This window comes from Protopterus annectens, chromosome 6.part0 (assembly GCF_019279795.1).
Source record: "Protopterus annectens isolate FY-2018-M chromosome 6.part0, PAN1.0, whole genome shotgun sequence".
NCBI classification, from domain to species: Eukaryota; Metazoa; Chordata; order Ceratodontiformes; family Protopteridae; genus Protopterus; species Protopterus annectens.
Window position 1 is genome coordinate 1,578,338,001 of NC_056737.1, and position 20,822 is coordinate 1,578,358,822.

The 20,822-nt window shown below is 43.3% G+C and overlaps 1 protein-coding gene across 1 annotated transcript in view; it reads right to left on the reverse strand.

Moving 5' to 3' along the window:
- Nucleotides 1-20,822, reverse strand: part of NIFK (nucleolar protein interacting with the FHA domain of MKI67) — a 390,374-nt gene that overhangs the window by 262,790 nt on the left and 106,762 nt on the right. The window contains exon 4 of the mRNA XM_044073689.1: nt 5,740-5,951. Within this exon, the coding sequence (XP_043929624.1) occupies nt 5,740-5,951 (212 nt within the window). The remainder of the gene's footprint in view (nt 1-5,739; nt 5,952-20,822) is intronic.

Sequence of the window (20,822 nt, forward strand, 5' to 3'; positions counted from 1 at the left end):
AGTATTTCAGATCCACTGAAGTTGCAGGCTCAATGGGAGGAGCTGTCAGAGGCTGAAGAACAAGGGTTAAGTCCCAAGGAAGGACTGCATGCTTAACCGGAGGCCTTAAAAGGAAAGTGCCTTTTAGGAAGGTCTTACATAATTTACACGAAGTCAAAGGGCCGAGATCACTCCCGACATGATAGTGAGAGATTGCAGCCAGCTGGACTTTGACCGTAGAAGAGCTAGCACCTTGGTCGAATAAGCCTGATAGAAAATCTAACACTGCTGGCAGTGAAGCTGTAAAGGGATCTAAGTTTTGACGCTCCGCCCAAATAGAAAAACGCTTCCATTTGCTATTATAAATCCGTCACATAGACAGCTTGTGAGTGGCTACTAGTATAGCCTTGACAGGGGACGAGATACTGGGAGTCCTAGCCATCAGTGGAACTGGATCAACCAAGCTGTCAGCTTGAGGTTGTCCAGGTTTGGAACTGACAGGCCTGATGGGTGAGAGATCAGATCCGGGATGGGATCTAGAATCCATCTAGAATCCATGGGGGATTCACTAGATGAGACCACAGATATGGGAACCAAGGTTGACGAGGCCAGAATGGGGCAATGAGGATTATTCTGCTCCCCAACCATCAGGCTTTCTGTAAGAACTTTAGCATCAGGGGAAGAGGAGGGTAAGCATAAAGTAGACCGGGTGGCCAAACATGCACCAGAGCATCTCTGGGGGATTCCCCGGATGGGGGAATTAGAGCGAAGTAGTCGCTGCATTTTGCGTTCAAAGGTGAGGCAAAAAGATCGCAGCGAGGTTGACCCCACTTGGAGAAGATTAACTTCGCTACTCTGGGGTTCAGAGACCACTCGTACGGTGAGAATGGTTCGACTCAGCCTGTCTGCCAAGATGTTGGACCTGCCCGGAATGTGCATCGCTATGAGAAAGTGGTTGCTGGATAGCGCCCATTCCCACACTCTCATGGCCTCCCAACAAAGTGGATAGGACCTGGTTCCCCCTTGTTTGTTGATAAAGCAGACAACCGACATATTGTCTGTCTGAATCGCAATTGTCCCAAAGGGAAGAAGGCTGTGAAGTGCTTGCAATGCCAAAAGCACCGCTCTCATCTCTAGGACATTGATATGCAAAAAGGTCTCCGAATGGGTCCACATGCCTTGGACAGTCCTGCCCATGCAGTGCCCCCCCCCTCACCCGAGGCGAGAAGCATCCGTGGTCACCGTGGCTAGAGGAGGGGACACGGAGAAGGGGCGCCCTTTCTGGAGGTCCAGGGACTGGAGCCACCATAAGAGGGCTTTCCTGCAGACCCTGTTGAGGGGAATGGGGAAGCTCAGGGGATGTCGCAGGAGGGACCATTGTACTTGCAAGGTCCATTGAAGAACTCTCATATTCAAGTGCGCCAAGGGGAGAAGGTTGATAGTTGCCGCCATAGAGCCTAATGCCCTCAGGACCAATTCTGCAGAGGGAGCTGGGGATTGAAGAAGGGCCAATATGTGGAGTTTTAGAGTTCAAAGCCGGTTCGGAGTCAAGAAGGCTAGAAGCTGGTTTGTGTTCAATCTGGCTCCAATGAAATCTAGGATTTGGGTTGGAAGAAGGGAAGATTTTTTGATGTTGATCGTGATCCCCAGCCGGGGAAGCTAGATGGAGAAAGTAGTCTCTGGCTGCGCATAGTAGATGCCTGGTGGGGGCGGTCAGGAGCCAGTCGTCCAGGTACGGAAAGACCTGAATTCCCTGGAGTCTCAAGTGGGCGGCTACAACTGTCAAGACCTTGGTGAACACCCTGGGGGCTGTGGTGAGAGCAAAGGGAAGGGCCCTGAACTGGTAATGACTGGCTCCCAGCCGGAAGGGGAGAAACCTCCTGGATCATCTGTCCATCAAAATGTGGTAGTACGCATCCTTGAGGTCTATGGAGCACATCCAGTCGTTCTCCTGCAGAAGTGGGAGAATGGACTGGAGAGTGACCATCCGGAACTTTTCTTTGGCTACTGACAGGTTTAGGAAGGACAGGTCGAGGACTGGTCTCAAGTCCCCAGTCTTTTTTGGCACCAACAAGAACCTGGAGTAAAGCCTGATCCGGACGGGCAACGTGCTGGATTGCTCTTTTTTCTAGCAGCTGGAGGATTTCCTCGGCTGCCGCCTCCCTTTGATTGGGTGGGATATCGGGGAGTGGGAGGGGGATTGAGAAAAGGGATCTTGTAGCCTCTGGATATGATCTGAGGCACCCAGCGATCTGTTGTAATGGACTCCCAAGCTGCTAGATGCCTTGAGAAATGCCCCGTGACTGCCTCCAGAGTGGTGCAGTCGGGTAACCCTTCAGGGTTGCTGCGTGGGCCGATCAGAGAAAGGTTCTCTGGATCCGAACTTCTTCGGACCCCCTCTGCCTCTAGGGCGGCGCCCACTCTGTCCTCCTCTGCCTCTGAAGGACGAGGGGTCCAGAGCGAAACTGGATTGTTGAGACTTCCGGAACCACATCTTCTTCTGTCCCTTTTGGTTCCTCGAGAAGGACCTCTGGGGAGCAGAAAAGCGGACTCCGATGGCAGACATCTTCCAGTCTTTCTCGCTCTGGACCAATGTGTTGCATATGGTCTTGCCATCAAACGGGGCATTTGCGAATGACGCCTTGAAGGGTTCCGCGAAATCAGTGACCGAGCCACGCCTGTCACCACAGGACGACGCCCGCTCCGCTGGCTCTAGCGGCTCCTTCCGTGGCATGGGATAGTAACCGCATAGAGGTATTAGATATAGATTTGAATGTGGCCATTCAGGTTGAGAACACTTTCTTATCCTCCGCCGACATGGACTCTGGGGGCGACCCAGCGTATTCTTTAATGAGATCCTGCTGGAGTCGTATCACATGTGCCATATAATTCAGCGACCTCACAGAGAAGGTGGTTGAAGCTAACACCCGCTTCCCCAGACGGTCCATCGTCTGAGACTCCTTGTCTGGAGGATGGACCGAGGAACTCTCCTGGGCCAGTTCCATTTTGGTGGCGGCCACCACCAACATGGCATCTACCGGGGCTCCCTTGCTCCAACATGACTTATCCGAAGGGGGGCTGAGGATTTTGTCAGGCCTCTTTGGAATGGGCTCCACAGTGTCTGGTTCCTTCCACACCCTGGCAGTAATCAGGTCTACCAGGGGTCGACGGGAGGGGACACCCAAGAGGTAGATGGGCCTGCGTCAAACGCCTCCAGAAACACATTCTCGTTAGAGGAAGGTTTTGGGGCTGACCCCCTCCCCCGATCCGAAGCATCTCCATGATGTTTCAGAAGGAGACGTCTTCGGGGGGTGACCTTGAGGAACCTTCCCCTTCCTCCAAGTCTGTGTCCTCTGTCAAGGACTCGGGTGAGTCCAAGTGCCTCCTTTTGCACTTGCGTTTGTGAGGACCCTCCTCGGGGGCGCTGTCCGATGAGGCCTCACCAACTACATCATGTTCTGGCAAGGGAACAATCTGGGACGTTTGCGCAGGCTGTCCCTGGGACTGGGTGATGGAAGGTAGACCCGTCTGAGAGGGAGTGGAGCCGTAGCCGAAGCCAGGGGCCTGGAGTCCCTCGACAATACCCTCTCCACAACATCGAACGCCGAAGAAGAGCTGCTCCCTATCGGATCCAAGAGCAGACCCTCCCACAAATCCGATGTGCGGATCAGGGCCGGTGCCGAGGCGGTCGGATCCGTAGGGCCAGCATGCTCAGACTGCGACAGAGCCGAAGTCATATGGACACCTCTGAATCCGAAGCTCAGCTCTTGGCTCAGAGAGCTCGGATCCAAAGAAAATGGACCCGATAGACTCGAGGGTGCCATCGGAGCCGAAGTGCCGGACAGGGAGCTGACTTTCTCCTGAGGCTCCGAGCCACGATAGTGGGTCAGAGAAGGAGGGATCGGGGCGAAAAATTGGGTCGAGCTCCCCCCCAGTGGGGGGGAGGCAGTAGCACTCCCATCTGCATCTGGGCCTGGAGGAACCTACGCATCATCCGGTCCAAGTCTGCATCGGAGATACTACGGGTAGACCTTGACGAGGCCACCGATGCGGGCCAGGAATGCCACCTTGATGACCTCGAAGGCGACCGGGTCTCTTCCTCCTCTGGCTCCGGCGAGAAACGGGGAGATCGGAGCCAGGAAGGAGAAGATCCGGAGGCCATAGGCGGAGAAGCTCGCTTTGATGGCGGCGCTGAGGAAGAGGTCTCGGCCCGCCTCTTGTGATGCTTCCGCTTCTCCTTCTTAGCTTCCCTCTCCTCTTGGCCAAGGTTGGGAGGGTGAGTCCCGGCCAGAGGGAGAGAAGGTGGCACTGCTGAAGCCTCAGCAGAAGCCACAGAGGGGCCGGAGGACGAAGCCGCGTCCGGGGGCAACAGTCCCGCCAGAATCAGCTTCAACCTCCTGTCCCTGATGGCCCTGGGGTTGAACGCTGCACAAATAGTGCAGCCCGAAGTGAGATGTTCAACCCCAAGGCAAATAATGCACAGAGTGTGGCCATCCGCTAGGGACAGCTTATGGCCACACTCGGTACATTTAGAAAAGAAAGATTTGGGCGCCTCAGACATATTGAACCCACACGCTAGGCGCCAAAAACGGACACACCTTAACACACACACACGGGGAGGGAATACACTAACACTGACTAATACAACAGAGGTACGCTAACCTAACTAGGAGAGATAACACACAACAATTTAAAAAAAAAAAAAAAAAAAAAAAAAAAAGAGAGATTTCTCTCATAAAACTCCTACGCTACGCCTGGAAGCTCATTCAAAGCTGCTGTTGAGAACCGCGGCAAACGAGATTTGAGGTCAGGAAGGGATAGCAGGGGGTTATGGGTAAAGGGGAGGAACTTGGAGCTCGGATGCTAGCTGTTTGAAGCTGCCGGCTCGGATCCGATATGGATCCGATACCCCATAGGTTGATGCACAAATGAAGTTAACTACTTCAGATAGTAAGTTTTGAGGTATTTTTTAAGTTCAGAAATGTATCTGTTGTGAAGGGTAGTAATCAAAATGGGCAGCAGGGTGGCTTAGTGCTTCACAGCTCCAAGGCATGAGATGTCATCCTGACCTTGTGTGTTCAACCAATGTCTGCTTAGGTTCTCTCCCATGTTATTTTCCTCTCTCTTTACAAAAAACATGCTGGCTAGATGGCTATATTCAATTGCAATCTCTGGCTTGTATCTCAACAGGATCAGTAAAGGATCAGTTCACTTACCTGTTTAGGGAATAATGTTCAAACACTTCACAAGTAAAAGGCCCATAAACTCAACAATGCAGTTTACAATGTGTGCAAAATCAAAGGAAGTGTTAGAGAGTTTGAAAACAAAAAGCAGATGAATAAAATGTGAAATAAAGGAAATAAAGCATCCTCACAATGCTTACACTGAAATGAAAGAATGGAAGAGGCAATGATCTGTGAAACTTGAAAGGCTAACCAGGACAATATCGTGTACATGTAATTTCAGTACCATTCAACTTGCACTATTTTGGTTATTTATTTATTTTTTATTTTATTTTATTTTACATTTGTTAACCGGGATGGTCCGGCTGGATACATGTCCATTTTCAGCGGAGTCCCGGGGAGAAAAGCTCCAAAGATACAGATTAGGATAAGAAATAGATATTACAAGTAAATGTTCCACAATAGAGGTTACATAGAAGAAGATTGTAGACATAATTCAGAATTTGAACAGGAAAAAATAAATCAAGAAATGCCTATTTTTTCATTTATAGAATGTTTGAAATATTGTTTAACTCACAAATCCAGGAAAATCATAGTCTATTCCCTTTTCGGAAAGTCTTTTACGCAGTTTGTTCTCTTTTGCCGTCAATTTTTTTATCATCTTGGCCTTCTGGGTCACATTTCTTTTTCTGTTGTATCGAGCTACTGATGGCCTGCATGGTTTCTTAAACAGCCTATCACAACCTTTAAACAAACTTGGGTGTACTTTCTCTGGTGGCATGAAATGGCCTAAAAAACAAAAGTTAAAATATAAGCCTCAACTTCTCCAAAAAGTAGACCAGCTTAAAAAAAAATTACAGACATTTCAAATGAAGTTTCAATTAAAAAACACTGAATGTAAACAGATTGGTAATTAAACCAAAGCCTCTTAAATTGTAATCCCATACAGTACCACTTAAGGAATCAACTTACACCTGTGTGCAACCTTATCATTGGCAAAACATCAACAATCATGCAAACTGCTTTTGTGGAACAAACTATTTCGGGCTCAGTTTTCTTAAAATACATCAGCAAACAAACCAAAGATTTTCAGAGATTAATAGGCTCAGGATGAATACAGTGAGACATTTAAGGAGGTGGGACTATTTTTTCAACCATTCTTCTTGCTTTTTGCCATCAACCTCAACTACCTCTTTGGCATCACCTGTACAGGCCAATGACAGGGAGGAATACAAGTCCTTCAACCTACAAGTGCCAACACGAAGAAGAAAAAAAGGAGTACTATACATACTGTCCATCAGAAGTTTACATAATCATAAAGTACCAGTCAACTACAATAAGAAATAAAGCAGTTACATGGGGTACTCACCATAATAGTTGCTCTTCTCAAGAAGACTTCTCATAACAGTAACAATGACCTTTGCCCATGCTAACTATCTGACTGATAACAACTTTGATACTAGTGTGCACCTCTATGAAGTCAGTCTTTATGACTGTCTGCACTATTACAGAGTAGAAGACAGACTCCATATCATTCTTTACTACAGGTCTGGTTATTTTATTTACTTATTTATTTTACAGGTTTGTTTACCAGGATAGTCCATTGGGCCGAGAAGAGCCCATTTTCAATGGAGTCCTGGGGAGAAAAGCTCCATAAAGACAATTATACAATGTTACAAATCATACACAATAAATGATACAGTAATACAGGTGAAGAAAAACAAGTGTTACAAGTTACAATCTGCAATAGAAATGATAAAAAGCACAATTTAAGAAAACATTAGTAGATACTTACAAATACATTTGTTCATACAATGGGGATATAACAGTAGAGGCAAGAGAGATTCATATAGATATCATATGAGAGTTAAGTAGGGTAGGAGGGACAGGAGTTGTTTAGTGTAGAAGAAAAAGGGGATAATTGGAAGTAGAGTAAAAAGTTAAGAGATGAAGAGAAAGGTGGATTACGAGGTGTATTAGCTTTGGTATAGGAAAAGATAGGAAAAGACAGGAAGGGAGAGGGAGAAAAGAGGGTGCAATGCTAAGGGAGATTATGTGGGATGAGAGCAGGAACATTCCCAGAGGGAATTGTGAAGCATGGTCTTAAAGGTAGAGTGGCTGTGGGTGGTACGAATAATAGGTGGTAGGGAGTTCCAGAGGCGTGCTAGAGAAAATGATAGCAAATGTTTGCCTGGCGGATGATCAGGCTTATGCCGTTCAATCTGATTCTGTTTATCTGCTCGTCAATGAGGACACCTACTAGTTTGGCATGGGATACTACCTCGAGAGAGGTGATGTTTTGACTAGTAATGAAGAATGAGTTTTTATCTATGGTGGTGTTTTTAGGAGGAGTGAATACCATAAGTTTAATTTTTGATGCATTTAGTGCCAGGTGGTTATCGAACATCCGGCGTTCAGTGAAAGTAAAGGCCTCCTGGATTAAGAGAGTGGAGATGGAGGTGGCAGAACAGATGATTGTGGAGTCGGCTGCATATTAGATAAGCTTAGCATTTGGGATGGTCTACTGGAAGCCATTTATGAAGATATCGAACAGCAGTTTTCCTAATATGGAGCCCTGGGGTACACCTGCAGGAATGTTAAGGAAGGAAAAGTGGCTTTTTTCCATTTGACTGCTTGTTGCCTGTTAAGAGATGTAACTATTGAACCAGTTGATAGAGAAGGATAGGTTAAGATTAGAGATTTTACATAGTAGAAGGTTATGAGAGATAATGTCAAAGACTTTTCATAAGTCCAGAAGGAGGGTAGATACCAGGCAGCTGGAATCACGAGCTCTGTTGACAGTTTCAAGGAAGGAGAGGAGAGAAGTGGTCATGCTACGGCCAAGTCTAAATCCATGTTGTGTGGGGGTAAGCAAGTGGTTATCTATAAGGTAGGGTAAAAGTTGTAGGTGAATGCAATTTGAGAACTTCTGAGATGGGGAATAAGATAGTAATTGATCGAAAGTTGGGAATATTATTGTTGTTGCCCTCTTTATGAAGGGGAATGACAAAGGCCTTTTTCCAGAGTTGGGAAACATAGCATTCTTTGATTGACCGATTTATTAGAATGGAGACAGGGAAAGTGATGGCTTCAGCAACTATTTTTAGAAAATAGGAAGGAAGGTTGCCAGGGGCGTTGGAGCATGGTTTCAAGTTCAGAAGGAGTTTTTTTTATGGTAGATGTAGGGATAGGTTTACTAGTGAAGGAAAGAGGTTGGGAGGTGGTAGTATTTTGGGGATAGGAGAAGGTGGAGATGAAAGCATTGTTGGGGAAGGATGATGTTAGTTTGGCTATGGAATTAATGAAGAAGAAATTAAATTGGGTGGCCAAGGGCAGGGGTTGCCCTTTTTTCTGGGATTGAGGAGGGAGGTGATAACATTCCATATGTTTTTAGGGTTAGTCTTGTGGTTATTTTTTAGTTGTTAAATACAATACTGAATACTAAATGCCAAACTTTATATATAGTACACAAGCAATGGAAGGCTGAAATGCCAACAACAGGGCAAAAAATTAAAGCAAATTACTGGAAAAAAAGAAGGCAGAGAAGTTTTGCAGCAGAGAGAAAAATGCATTGGCATTTTAATCCTGCATACCACATAGTGAGACAGGGATAGCACGTGGCACTGATCACTGCAATGACTACACTTCCAGAAAACCTATCTTCATGACAATGGCATCTAAAAAATATTCTAATAGAAGGATAGTTCTTGCAACAGTTTATACTTAAGATTATAGCATCAAACAAACTCATTAAGACAACAGCAGATAGGTTAGGATAGTAGGACATGCAAAAAAAAAAAAAAAAACCTACCATATCTGGCCTGACTCTGGTTTAGGAGATTCCACAAAACACTTGTGCTTGTAGTGTTCACAAACACCCTGTTTGGTTACATTCTTGAGGTTCACTGTCAAGAATGCAAATGCAGAAAGTCTGAATTTAACTTAACTTGGAATTTAAAACTCCCACACCTCCAAAATTCCCTAATATAAATCAACTATGAGGTTACTATACCTTGAGGAAAAGGAAAAGTTCTCCTGTAATTAAATTATTCAAAATAAGTGCTTTTTCACACTGCACTAACTGTATGCGCTCCACCCTTGAAATAAACAGATAATGCATATTTTATTTTCATAAAATGAATACTACGCTACTGTACATATGGAGTTCTCTTACATTCCGATCTGCTAATGTGAGGCTAACCCCAACAAATGAGCATGAAACCAGAAAAACAGTTTAAGAATGGGGGCAGGTCCACTACAACCTTGCCTCTTGCTCTCTCTTAAGATAATCAAATCCAAAGTCATAAAACCTTACAGTAGATTAAAATCATGCAGTTTTGAATGCTGTTCACAGTCCTGTCCACTGGACTGGGTACATATCAAGTCTTATTGAAACAACTCCTCAACCAAATGTAATCACATCTTACAAACGTCGACAGCATTGACTGAAACACAATATGGGCAAATAATAGCCTATTTGTTAGTAGCATGTAGAAGGCTTTTTTTTTCTAAATAGTACGAATTCCCAGTAGTATTAAAATTCCTATGCTGCGTTTAACAGTTGAAATGTTGCTCACGAACATTAAAACAAGAAACAACCATTTCCCTTTGCTGAATTATGGGTTAGCAACAGATTAGACTGTTTCAGGATCAAAGATATAACCTTCGGCATAAATCTAGGGGTTACTCTGAAGACCTCATTCTTGTGCAACTGCAGAATATGGACGTAAAAATTCCTAAAATGCAACACTCTGATGATGCAGCTACCATAAAGCAAAGACTACTAAGAGACAGACAGAAATGTATGCATGTACATAAAAAAACATACATCCTTGAACACATATAAACTTCCAGATTACCGTTACAAGAAATTAATGAATAGGCTCATGTAAATGTAAGGGGAGGCTTATTCCATGACCTTGAAATACTGAGGAATGTATCCATTACATTTTTTCTACAAATGGCAATTTAGGTTTAGTATTAGGCTTCCTTACCTGGTGTTCTCCTCCAAGTAGTACATTCCAGTCAAAGAATTCAAAAGTAATCATAGGTTCATAGGTTGGTACTAGGCTATCAGCCCTAGGGCCTATACAAACCTAGCCATAACAATTCCCTGGCTATTTCTTCCCACACTATTTACTTCCCTGGACCCCTATCTAGCAGGGCGACTGACGTGATCCCCAGGGTGAATTTCCTTTCTCCCATCCAATTGTCAAGGTTCCTTTTGAAGAGGGCCAAAGAGGCACTCTGCTTGACACGTATGGGCAATCTATTCCAGAGTCTGGGGAGTCTCTGGGTCAGGAACGTATCCCTCCAGCATGTTTTGTTTATTGTGATGACAAGGTTTAGATTCCTGGAGCATGTGGCTCTGAGGGATTGGAATTTCTTTAAGTGTAGCATGTCCAACAGCTCTGGGTTTGACATGGCCTTGTATGTTAAGCAGAGATCACCTCCGAGTAGACGATATGCGACAGAGTATAGCTGGAGTTTTTTAAGGTGGTTAGCGCAGGGCATCTGCTTTAGGCCTGTGATTCTTTTAGTGAGGTATTTCTGCGGCCTTTCCAGTTGTTGCAGATGTCTTGAGAGGAACATAACAAACGGAGCACTGTACTCTATAATGGGTCTAATGAGGGATGAGTACAGTGGAACAATGACCTCCTTTTTTCTGGATGAAAAGCCCTTAGTGATGAGGTGCGCCACATACAAGGATTTCCTGACTGTTGTGGCAATGCGGTTATCGAAGGTGAGACCACTGTCCACCCGTGTCCCCAAGTCGCTTATCACACTTTCGGTGTTTAGTGTACTCCCACCTATATGGTAATTCACGGATGCATGTTTTTTCCCAAAGGGGATAACTATACATTTCTTGGCATTGAGCTTGAGCCCATGGCTCTGGCACCAAGCATCTGTTTCTGTAAGGCCCTTTTGTAGAGTATCCACATAATTTTGGGATTTAATAATGGCTCCCAGTTTGCAGTCATCTGAGAACTTTGTTAGCCAGAGTCCCTTAGTGTTAGCCTGTACTTCAGAGAAGTAGATGCCAAACAAGAGCGGTCCCAGGACTGAACCCTGAGGTACTCCACTTGTCACTTGTCTGGAGCTGGATTTGGAGTTGGCTACTTTTACAGTGTGGATTCCATCAGTAAGCCAGTTAGCAACCCATTGGGTGAAGTAGGGATTAATGCCCAGCTTAGTAAGTTTATCTATGATTCCAGAGTGGGGGATGGTGTCAAAGGCCTTGGCAAGGTCTAGATTGGTTGTGTGGACCACCTTATCCTTGTCCATGGCCCTGGAGACTGAGTCCTTAAAGGTGAGGTAAAAGTCAACTGTTATAGCTACTAGCAAACCTGTTGAATATTTTTACCTAACAAAATCACAGACTTGAATACTCAACCCCACTACCTCAATATTCCTTAGTGTCAGGTCACACTTAACCTACCACATGCTATAATGCAAAAAAGGATCTTAAAGTAACACACCATGCATTTTTCTAATGACTGTAAATATCCCTGGTCTGCTGTCTAATGTAAAACATTATAAAACACAAGTTACAGTCAAGTTATACTTTCAGTGAACTCCATCCTTGGTGAAGTCAGCTTAGTGACAGTGTAGGGATATGTTCAGACTTTAAAAAATATACCACTGAGCATGCTTAGAGGGATGACCATTAAAAAGTGTGTGGATGCATCCTTACAGTGAGATGACAAAGGGATACCAAAAATGCATTTGGATTGTGGCTTAACAGAAACTTTACAAAGCTTTTTATTAAGCACCAGCCCAAATGTAAAAGGAATGCTGGGTGGCAATACGCAAGTCAACAAATGCTTTAATACATGTATAAAGTGGGATCTGATGCTTTAAATTTAAATATGATGTAGCTTTTTTCATTCATAACACTTACTAGACATTTACAATGCCATGTATAGATATGTTCATTGAGAGATCATCTGAAATATGGTGCAGACTGACTTTTATATAGTGCTTCTATGGTCTCCAAACAGGACTGTCATGCAATGCAGGACATATAATCGGGGGATTCATCCTGTTCCACTTTGAACAGCTTATATTCACTCATTCTCCCAACTAACCACTTACTCCAGTTCAGGAGAGTGGAGTATTCAAACCTCTTCCAGTCCTTCGTGAACATAATGCAGTTAAACTAATCCCAATGTCCATCTCAGAATGAGTGTGCATATGCATACACACAGCAGGCTGCAGTATAAACAATTCACCCACAGCAAGTCTTTAGGATGTGGGAGAAAATAGAAGCATCTGGTACCCTCCACGACACACATACAGAAAACATGGGGAATCTGCATTCTAGATGAGAACTGAACCAGGGAACAAAACACTTTAGTGGGAGGGATGGCATAATGGTTAAGCTCTTCACAAACGTAAAGGGTCTGATTCCGACTTCTGGATACTGACTTAAGACGCAATAGTCTGCAAACTGATTACCTTATATTTATGTATGAAATACCAATGAACAGAAATATATGTTGGCATGTGTTAAGAAGAAAAAAATGTAAATGTGGATGTTTCAACCTTGGGGTATGTGTTTGGCATAACGGTTAAAGTCTTTACCTCAAACACAAAGTACAGAATTTGATTCTGACCCTGAGTTATTGGCTAGGCCTAAAAAGGGCTTTTAGGGCAGTTAGCCTAGTATTCACCTATGAACTTAAAAGGCTTACCAAGCACATTAGGTCATTCTTTCTTAAACATGGAAGAATCGACTGCACTGTGACCATTTTAAATGTGAACTTTTTGACAAACATGTTCAGGTGGCTTAGGTCCAGGATGGGCCTGAGGTACTTGTTCTTTGGAACCAAATAGAAACTTCAGCAGTGACCAGACCACCATCTGGTCTGGTGTGAACTCCTGGATGTCCCTGTTTCTGAGCAAGGAGATTACCTCCTGTTTGGTCACTTTTAGCTGGTAGGGTGGAAATGCCTGGGATCAGGCCTTGAGATGGGGGGGGGGGGGGAGAAGAGGGTGAAAAATGGTATACAGCAGCCTGTAGATGTAATCCCTCTTGCCCAAGAGTCTTGATTATGGCCAGCTACACTTGGGTGTAGAGGGCTATATGACCCCCAACTGTCTCCAGGGGGGAGCAGTCTGGTAGCCCTTCAAGGACAAGACTGCTGGCAGTCAAAGACCCATGAAAATCCACATCCGGCAAACCTCCATGACCTCTGGGTTGGCATCCATTGAAGGGGCTACCTCTGCTGTAACTGCCCATCAGAGGGAGAGTCAAAAGGAGGACGCTGGACTTCTGAAATTAAAGAGATTTGGGACTCTAGTTCTGACTATATGATCTCTTGTGGGTTCTGAAATCTCATTCCCACAGCATACAAGGTTTTCCCATCTTGTTCACACCTCTGCATAAGCTCTTTGACAAAGGGCAACGAGAAGCAATATGGCTCGTTGGCAAGGGCTGCTTTGAAAATGTCTGCAAAGTCCCACAGGGGAGCCAAGTGAGGCGTCTCATGCAGATGCCGGACCCTGCCTCCCATGTCCCTCCATTACCTTCACTATTCAGAAGACATATGAAGAGATTGGTTACATTAAAAAGCACATTCAGGGTCACTGAAAAGAACTAAATAAGCAGGCAACAATGTTTTCTTTTAAAAAAAATTCTTGTACTTCTGTTAGTGCTTTGGTCAAGTCTCCATACACTCAACTTCATCAGACAATACATAACAGATAACAGCCATATTTAAAAGGCTCATTGATAGTCACATGTTCAAATACCCCACATGTTTACATATCACGATAAAATCCCCATTTTTTATATTTATAAAACACAGTATCTAACTTCACCTTTGTTTAATAACTCATCTAAATTTTTAAAGCCATCTAAAACAGCCTAAAATATAAGGGAATGAAAGTGAGCGGAAATTAAGGGAAAGAGTATATAAGCAAGTATACCATATCAGGAAAGCAAAGACAGAAAATGCATTGGCCAGACATGTGGTCCAAAACCCTGGCCATTCCTTTACATTCAGGGTGATTGACCAGGTGAATTTGACATCGATGTGGCCCATTGGGTTTAAAATTAGAAGAAAAGGAATTGATTTGGCAGCTCAGGACTAGGGCATACATGGCACCAGGGTTAAATGATGTATGCTCCTTGGCATGTGTATAGAAAATGAGGAGCTTGAAACGATGATGTAATCTAACATAAAATTAATTAGGCATATTTATTGTGCCTGGTCAAGTTCCAATTAGTAGTTATGCAATTTCTATCATAATCTTATACTTATTCATTTAAACTTGTTTACATCGAAAGTAAAATTAACTTGGTTAAACAGTGATTTTTTTATATATTTTCACATTCATTTCCTTATATTATAGGCTGTTTTAGCTGGCTTTAAAATTTTGGATGAGTTATTAAACAAAGGTTAGGTACTGTGTTTTATAACTATAAAAAAATGGGGATTGTATCATGTGATATGTAAACGTGGGGTGTTTGCTCATGTGACTATCAATAAGCCTTTTAAATATGGCTGTTTTTGTTATGTATTTGTCTGATGCAGTTGAGTGTATGGAGACTTGACGAAAGCGCTAACCAGAAGTAAAAGAATTTTTTAAAAAGAAAACATCATAGTTTCATAGATTAGTACTAAGCTAACTGCTCTTTTGAGCCATTTTAAGCCTAGCCAGTTATCCCTCGTGAGACTCAAACCCTGCACCTTGTGTTTGTCAGGCAAAAACCTTAACCATCAGGCCATCCTCCCAACCCTGCTTATTTTATTCTTTTCAGTGGTTTGTTTGCATTTTGCTTTTACATTCAGGGCCACCTCCAATCCTGGTACTGGGAGTTCTTCACACTTTCTAGTCCTTGACTGGTCAGTTCTCTCTGAAGCCTGATGACGTTCCGATTGCAAAATGGCCAGAACCATATGTCTACCTTCCCCAATCTGTCCATTTCCTGGGTCAACATGTCAGACATATGAACAGTGGTCATGTCTTTGGTCAATTCCTTCTTTGTGGCAGCAGAAACAAAGAATCCACTAAGGAAACATTTGTCCAATGTTGTCATTCCTTGGGAAACCTTAAGATTTTATCAGGTTTCCCCAAGGACTGTATTGCAGGAGTCAGGTTCTTGCCACGACTTCCTCACAGCCAGATTGCTCAAGTGCATCAGCTGGAGGAAGTACTAACGATATAGATTGAATCATGAGCCTCAAACAATACCCTCTTCATCTTAAAAAAAAAAAAGGGGGGGGGTCAGTGGGCCAATTACCTTTTTGCTGCACAAGCTCCAAAACTTCTCTCTATATATAATCCTTAGGAGGTCTTTAAGGGGAGCCATCTCTGTCATCTCTAAGTCAGAGTCTGTGGTGAGAAATTTCTCTGGGGAACCCAGATACTTTCCTCTTGCAAGTCCTCTTTCTTGGCAAATCAGATTGGGTGTTATCAAAGTTTTTTGAGGAATGATGCAGAACTTTGTCTCATCCTTTTGAAGGTCAAGGGTCGACTCTGACCACTGGCCACAACAGACAATTGAGGAGCAATAGACTGGTTGCCCAGGGGTGGGGCCGTGGGTCAGGGAGCCTAATGATCAAGACCCAAAGGGGATGAAATTATCCTTCCCACAACCTTTAAAGTGTATCTAATGTCTGCCACATAAAGTTCCCATCTGGCCTTTAAGTTATTCTCCTAAAGGGGTGGTGCTGATCAAAGGGAAATACTGACTGACAACATGGATGGCCACTAGGAGGGAATCAACCCAGAGACCTTGAAGCTAGAGGACCCCAAACTAGAACCTAGGGGCAATAAGGTAAGCTCCAAGGATACAGCGTAAACCTTGTTGCTGAGACATTGCTGCAGAGTCGCACAGTGCTCCACTGATCTGGGAGTTAATGAGACAGACTCTAGCCTGACCAATGGTTCAGAGCACACCACCTCTACGCTGGGGATTCTGAGTGAGAGCTGAAGTTGGGGAAAATCTCTGAGTCAAGAGTGGAGAGATGATGCCAATATCTATCTGCATCATGCAGTCAATCTCTAAATCCAATGCACTCCTAACAGACCTTAATAACCTGATGGGGGACATCAGAGGAGGAAGGGAAGGGATAGCCATTGCACTGAAGGAGATCTAGCCAGTCAAGCTGACGGAAGTTCATCAGAAATCAAAATTGATCAGAAACTACCTGAGCCAATGGTAGAGGCTGCTCTGGATCAGACTTAGATGGCAAAACCACTTTTGAAGTCTCTGGTGCTAATGATGGGGCTTAGTCCTCCACCTTCCTCAAATCATCTTTTCTCCCTCTCTTTTTCTTTCTGTCCCTTGTCCTCTTTGTCTTTTCTAAAGAATTGGTACTAGTTTATTTCAACAGACTGACAAAGCCCTTTGGCCAAATGACTTGCACATTTGGCATTCAGCAGGCAAACATCCACCTGCAAAGGTAGATGCACCAATCATGCCCTTCCTGTGGAGGAATTGTGCAAACACACTTGGTGCAATTAAAACTTACTCTCTTACTCTTAAAGAGATAAGTTGTGGAACACAAACCAGAGGAAAAGAACACAAGATGCAAGAGAATCTGTAAACCCACTACATACCAAATCAAATAAGACAGCTGACAGGTCATCAGTAACACAGGGAAACACTTCCCGGCTATACTATGCTCCCAGAATAAGGCCGTGGAGCTATGGAAGGAGGGCATGAAACTGTGGGACTGTAAGTCTCACACACACACAAACACACACACACACACACACACACACACACACACACACACACACACACACACACACACAAACACAAAATACTTTGTCAAAGTTCTTTCTCATTATTTTGGAAAAGTTGTTACAAGTCTTCTCTGGACTACTAACATGAACATTCATACTTGCATCTAACCCAAAAAAGAAAGGCAAGCAGAGAACTGTGCAGAAATGATCACCATGCAAATGGTGGCAAATGAGATCTGAGGGAAAGTTAGAGGATTACAACATGTGCACTGCTGGAGGGAAAGTTTGAGGAGCTGGAGGTTGGAGCACTAGCTATTCTGGTATGAATCAGGCAAGTAGCTCAAAGACCCAAAACTCTGACTGGATGTATGGCATGTGAACTATGCATTCATAGCATAGAAAATGCCTTAGACAGACCGAACAAAACTCTGTGGTCAGTGTATCATTAAGGTGAATGGGTACATCTTCACTTTTCCCATTCATCCTGTTCAGGTCTTTTTTTTCTTTTCCTCCAATGAGACATTTAATTTCAACTAGGTGCTCAAATTATTAATACACACACACACACACACACACACACACACACACACACAAACAATTTCCAATGGACTTGGCATGTCTTTACTTACAAGAAAAATATTGCTGATATTCTTCAGTAAAAATCACTTGACTCTAAGCAATTTCTTTAATTCTCAGTGAAAATCTATTCCATGCTATAAATTAAAAAAAATGTGGAGTGTGTGTGAACATGAGTGCAAAGCAAGTTGAAAAGAGTGGCAATTCTCCACTGGTCCTTGTATAATGACGGTTTCTGAAGCCCTTCTAAACAGTTCATGTTCTTGAACTTCTTGAGTTTAACAGTAAAGAACCACCACGTTGTTCTAGGTGGTTTGTGCAGCACTGCATTCAATAACTGGTCAGATTAGCAAGACAAACTAGTATTACTGATCTCAATGGTGTAACTAAACATGCCCTTTAGATGCACGATATGCTTTCCTGGCTTTGGCAGATGCACAATGGCCAGTTTAAATTGTTGCCTACCATTGTACTCGCATATTTAATGTCATTTGTATAAATTGACCACTTATTTGTGATCATGATATGACCTTTTTGCAAAGTCTCACAATGCTACATTTGGATCTTTTATTGAAGTAATTATGCTGGTAATTGCCAATTGGGTAGCATATATATGTTCATAACTTGCTACCACACATGCAGTACTGCCTGATCAAGTGAGTCGCACAGTAGGCAAACAGAGGCTGAGAGAACTCAATTCTGGTCTACCGGAAAGCAGCTCATTAACAGCCCACAGTCTCAATCCTTTGTGCTAGCTATCAGACTTGTGTGGTTATTCACAGCCTCTATCTCACTTATACAGGAGAAGTTAAACATGAAATGTCCCTCCAGCACAGAGCATTCTGGGACATCACCAGTAACCTCAATAGGGAAAGAGAAGTAAATCCAGTGTTTGATCTACCAAAATAAATATGGGTTTTAAGCATGTTATATATGTAGCGGAACATTAGGACTTCTCTGGTCTGTGTCCATTCAACGAAAAGGCAGGGCTGGTGCCTTTAGCACCCTCTACTGATGACAATGAGCATCTCATAAGCTTGAGCTCCTCCTCTACCAATAATCCTGTCCTTGCTGTGAATCACCTATATCGAGTAAACCACACTACTGATAATTCGTTCCAAGTAAACAAATCTGATGCATTTCACATCTTCCAAAATGATCCCATAGATCTCGGAGGAAAGTACAATTTGAAAGAGGACAGGTGATGGGCTGTTCCAGTGTACGGACTGAGTCTAGAGAAATCTAAAGTTCCAGTAAGTACATAACTTTGGTATCTCAGGTTCTGCCCAAATACTGGAACAGAAGGACAAAATCTCCAGTTAACACAAGTGGCCTACTCCAATAAGCTTTCAAGATAGTAGCTCCAAAGGAAGCCCCTGCCCTGGAAAATGTTTAGCAAAGGTATGCAAGGAGGACCAGATAATTGCTGCTGTAATATACTGAAGTGGGATTCCCGAGAAAGGCTGTAGACATGCCTTGAGCGGGACAGCATCCACTTTTAGAAGAGTGGGCAAATCTTTGCCTGCCTTGTCATAACAAAATGAAATAAAATAAATCTACTTAGTCAGTGTAATCTTGGAAATTTTGATCCCAGCTTAACTGGCAAAATAACAAAAAGTTGTTCATCCTTCCTAAATGCTTTAGTATGAGCCAGACGTTATCTGTCAACATCTAGGCAGTGCAACAATATTACCGTTTATTAGCATTGTTGTCTTACAGCAAGAGGTTCTCCAGTTCGATTCTCGTCTGGAGCGCCTTCGCCTTCTGTGCAGAGTCTGCATGTCCTCCCCACGGTTGAGTGGATTTAAAGACATGCAGGTAGGTGCGTGCGTTGTGGGTCTGCCTTCTTTGAAGTTTGGGTGCTGGGCTGGCAACTCAACACCATAAAAATTCACTGCCAATCATTAGTGGACCAGAGTTCCGCTGTGGCAACCCCTAACTGGGAAAAGCCGAAAGACTAATAATTTATTAGAGTACCATGGAAAAAATAAAGGGAAAATGAATGCACTGGTTCAAATTAGTCTGCGATGCCAATTTGATTAAGAACAACAGACTTCTTAGTAGAATCTAGAACAAAAGCAGCCGTTAAAAACGCAGAAATTAGCACAGCATATATATAAATTATTGCATAACTATAAGAATCAGTTAGAGGAGGTTAGAAAGGATTGGGAAGAGGGACTGGATAAGCAATTCACAAAGAAACAATGGGGGGGGTAGATGCAGGTCTCCCAAATATGCAACAAAACCTAGATGATTTAAGATTTTTGCTCGGAAATGTTTACATAGATATTTTTATACCCAAAGTAGACTCCTGAGAAATTTTCCTCAAGACAACAAATGTTGGAGGTGTAATGTGGAAGAAACAGGTAATTGGGAACATATTTTTTGAGTGTGTAATGAGTTGGCAGATTTTAAAGACGTCCTGCAGACTTCTCTGTCGGAGATACTGGGTGAGCAAATTGATGTAACTAAGGAAATGATTTTTTTTAATCTAGGATACACAATCTGAATTGCCTAGACATTGTAAGGCATTGCTGAGTCTAGTTATGGTAGCTGCCAAAATAGCAGTTAACAGAGAATGGAAATAAAAGTCCAAATCAGCTGTACTAAATGTAGTGAATATAATAAAAGAGGTAAAACAACTGGAACTGGGATCCTTAGAAAAGGGCAAGATAAAAATACACAGGAAAAATGGGAATTGTGGGAACAATACATACAGGTCAGGACAGGAATGAGGTTTAAAAGAAGGCAGGATTTGAATGAGTTATGTAATGTTTGACTGACTATGATTGGGTAGATTATAACTGATGTATACTGTTTGCAACTAGGATTGTGTCAATACGTTTTGTGATGTAAAACATTTGCAAGGGGATTATGTCAATATGGCTTGTTTTCATTATAAAAATGTATGATTGCCTAGGTCATAAAAATTAAAAAAACATGTCTTTCTTGATAGAAAACAATATACGGAAATATTGCAAAAACAAGGCCTACAACAGCTGAGACAGATGAGGGAAAACAAACAAATAAGATGTACTTAAATGAATGGAGAAGTACTGAGTAAAACAGTGAAAAAGCTGTTCTCTAATGTTCGGGCACAAGAGGAAACTTGGTGATCTTGCAGATGGCAACGAGATCTGAAGGATTTGCAACAAGGAATGATTATGGGTAGGGAGGAGCTTGTACGGAGTTTTTTGTCACTGGAAAGTACGAAAAGCACCAGTCTTGCTGTTCCAGTGTCTGGACAGGACCAGGGAAATGAAAGAATGAATTCACTCATTCTCCAATTACCAAACTGATCAAACTCATCGATACAATGACTGAGCCTGTTTGGATATTCACTGGGCACAAGGCAGAGAAACTAATTCTGAGCAGGATGGACGC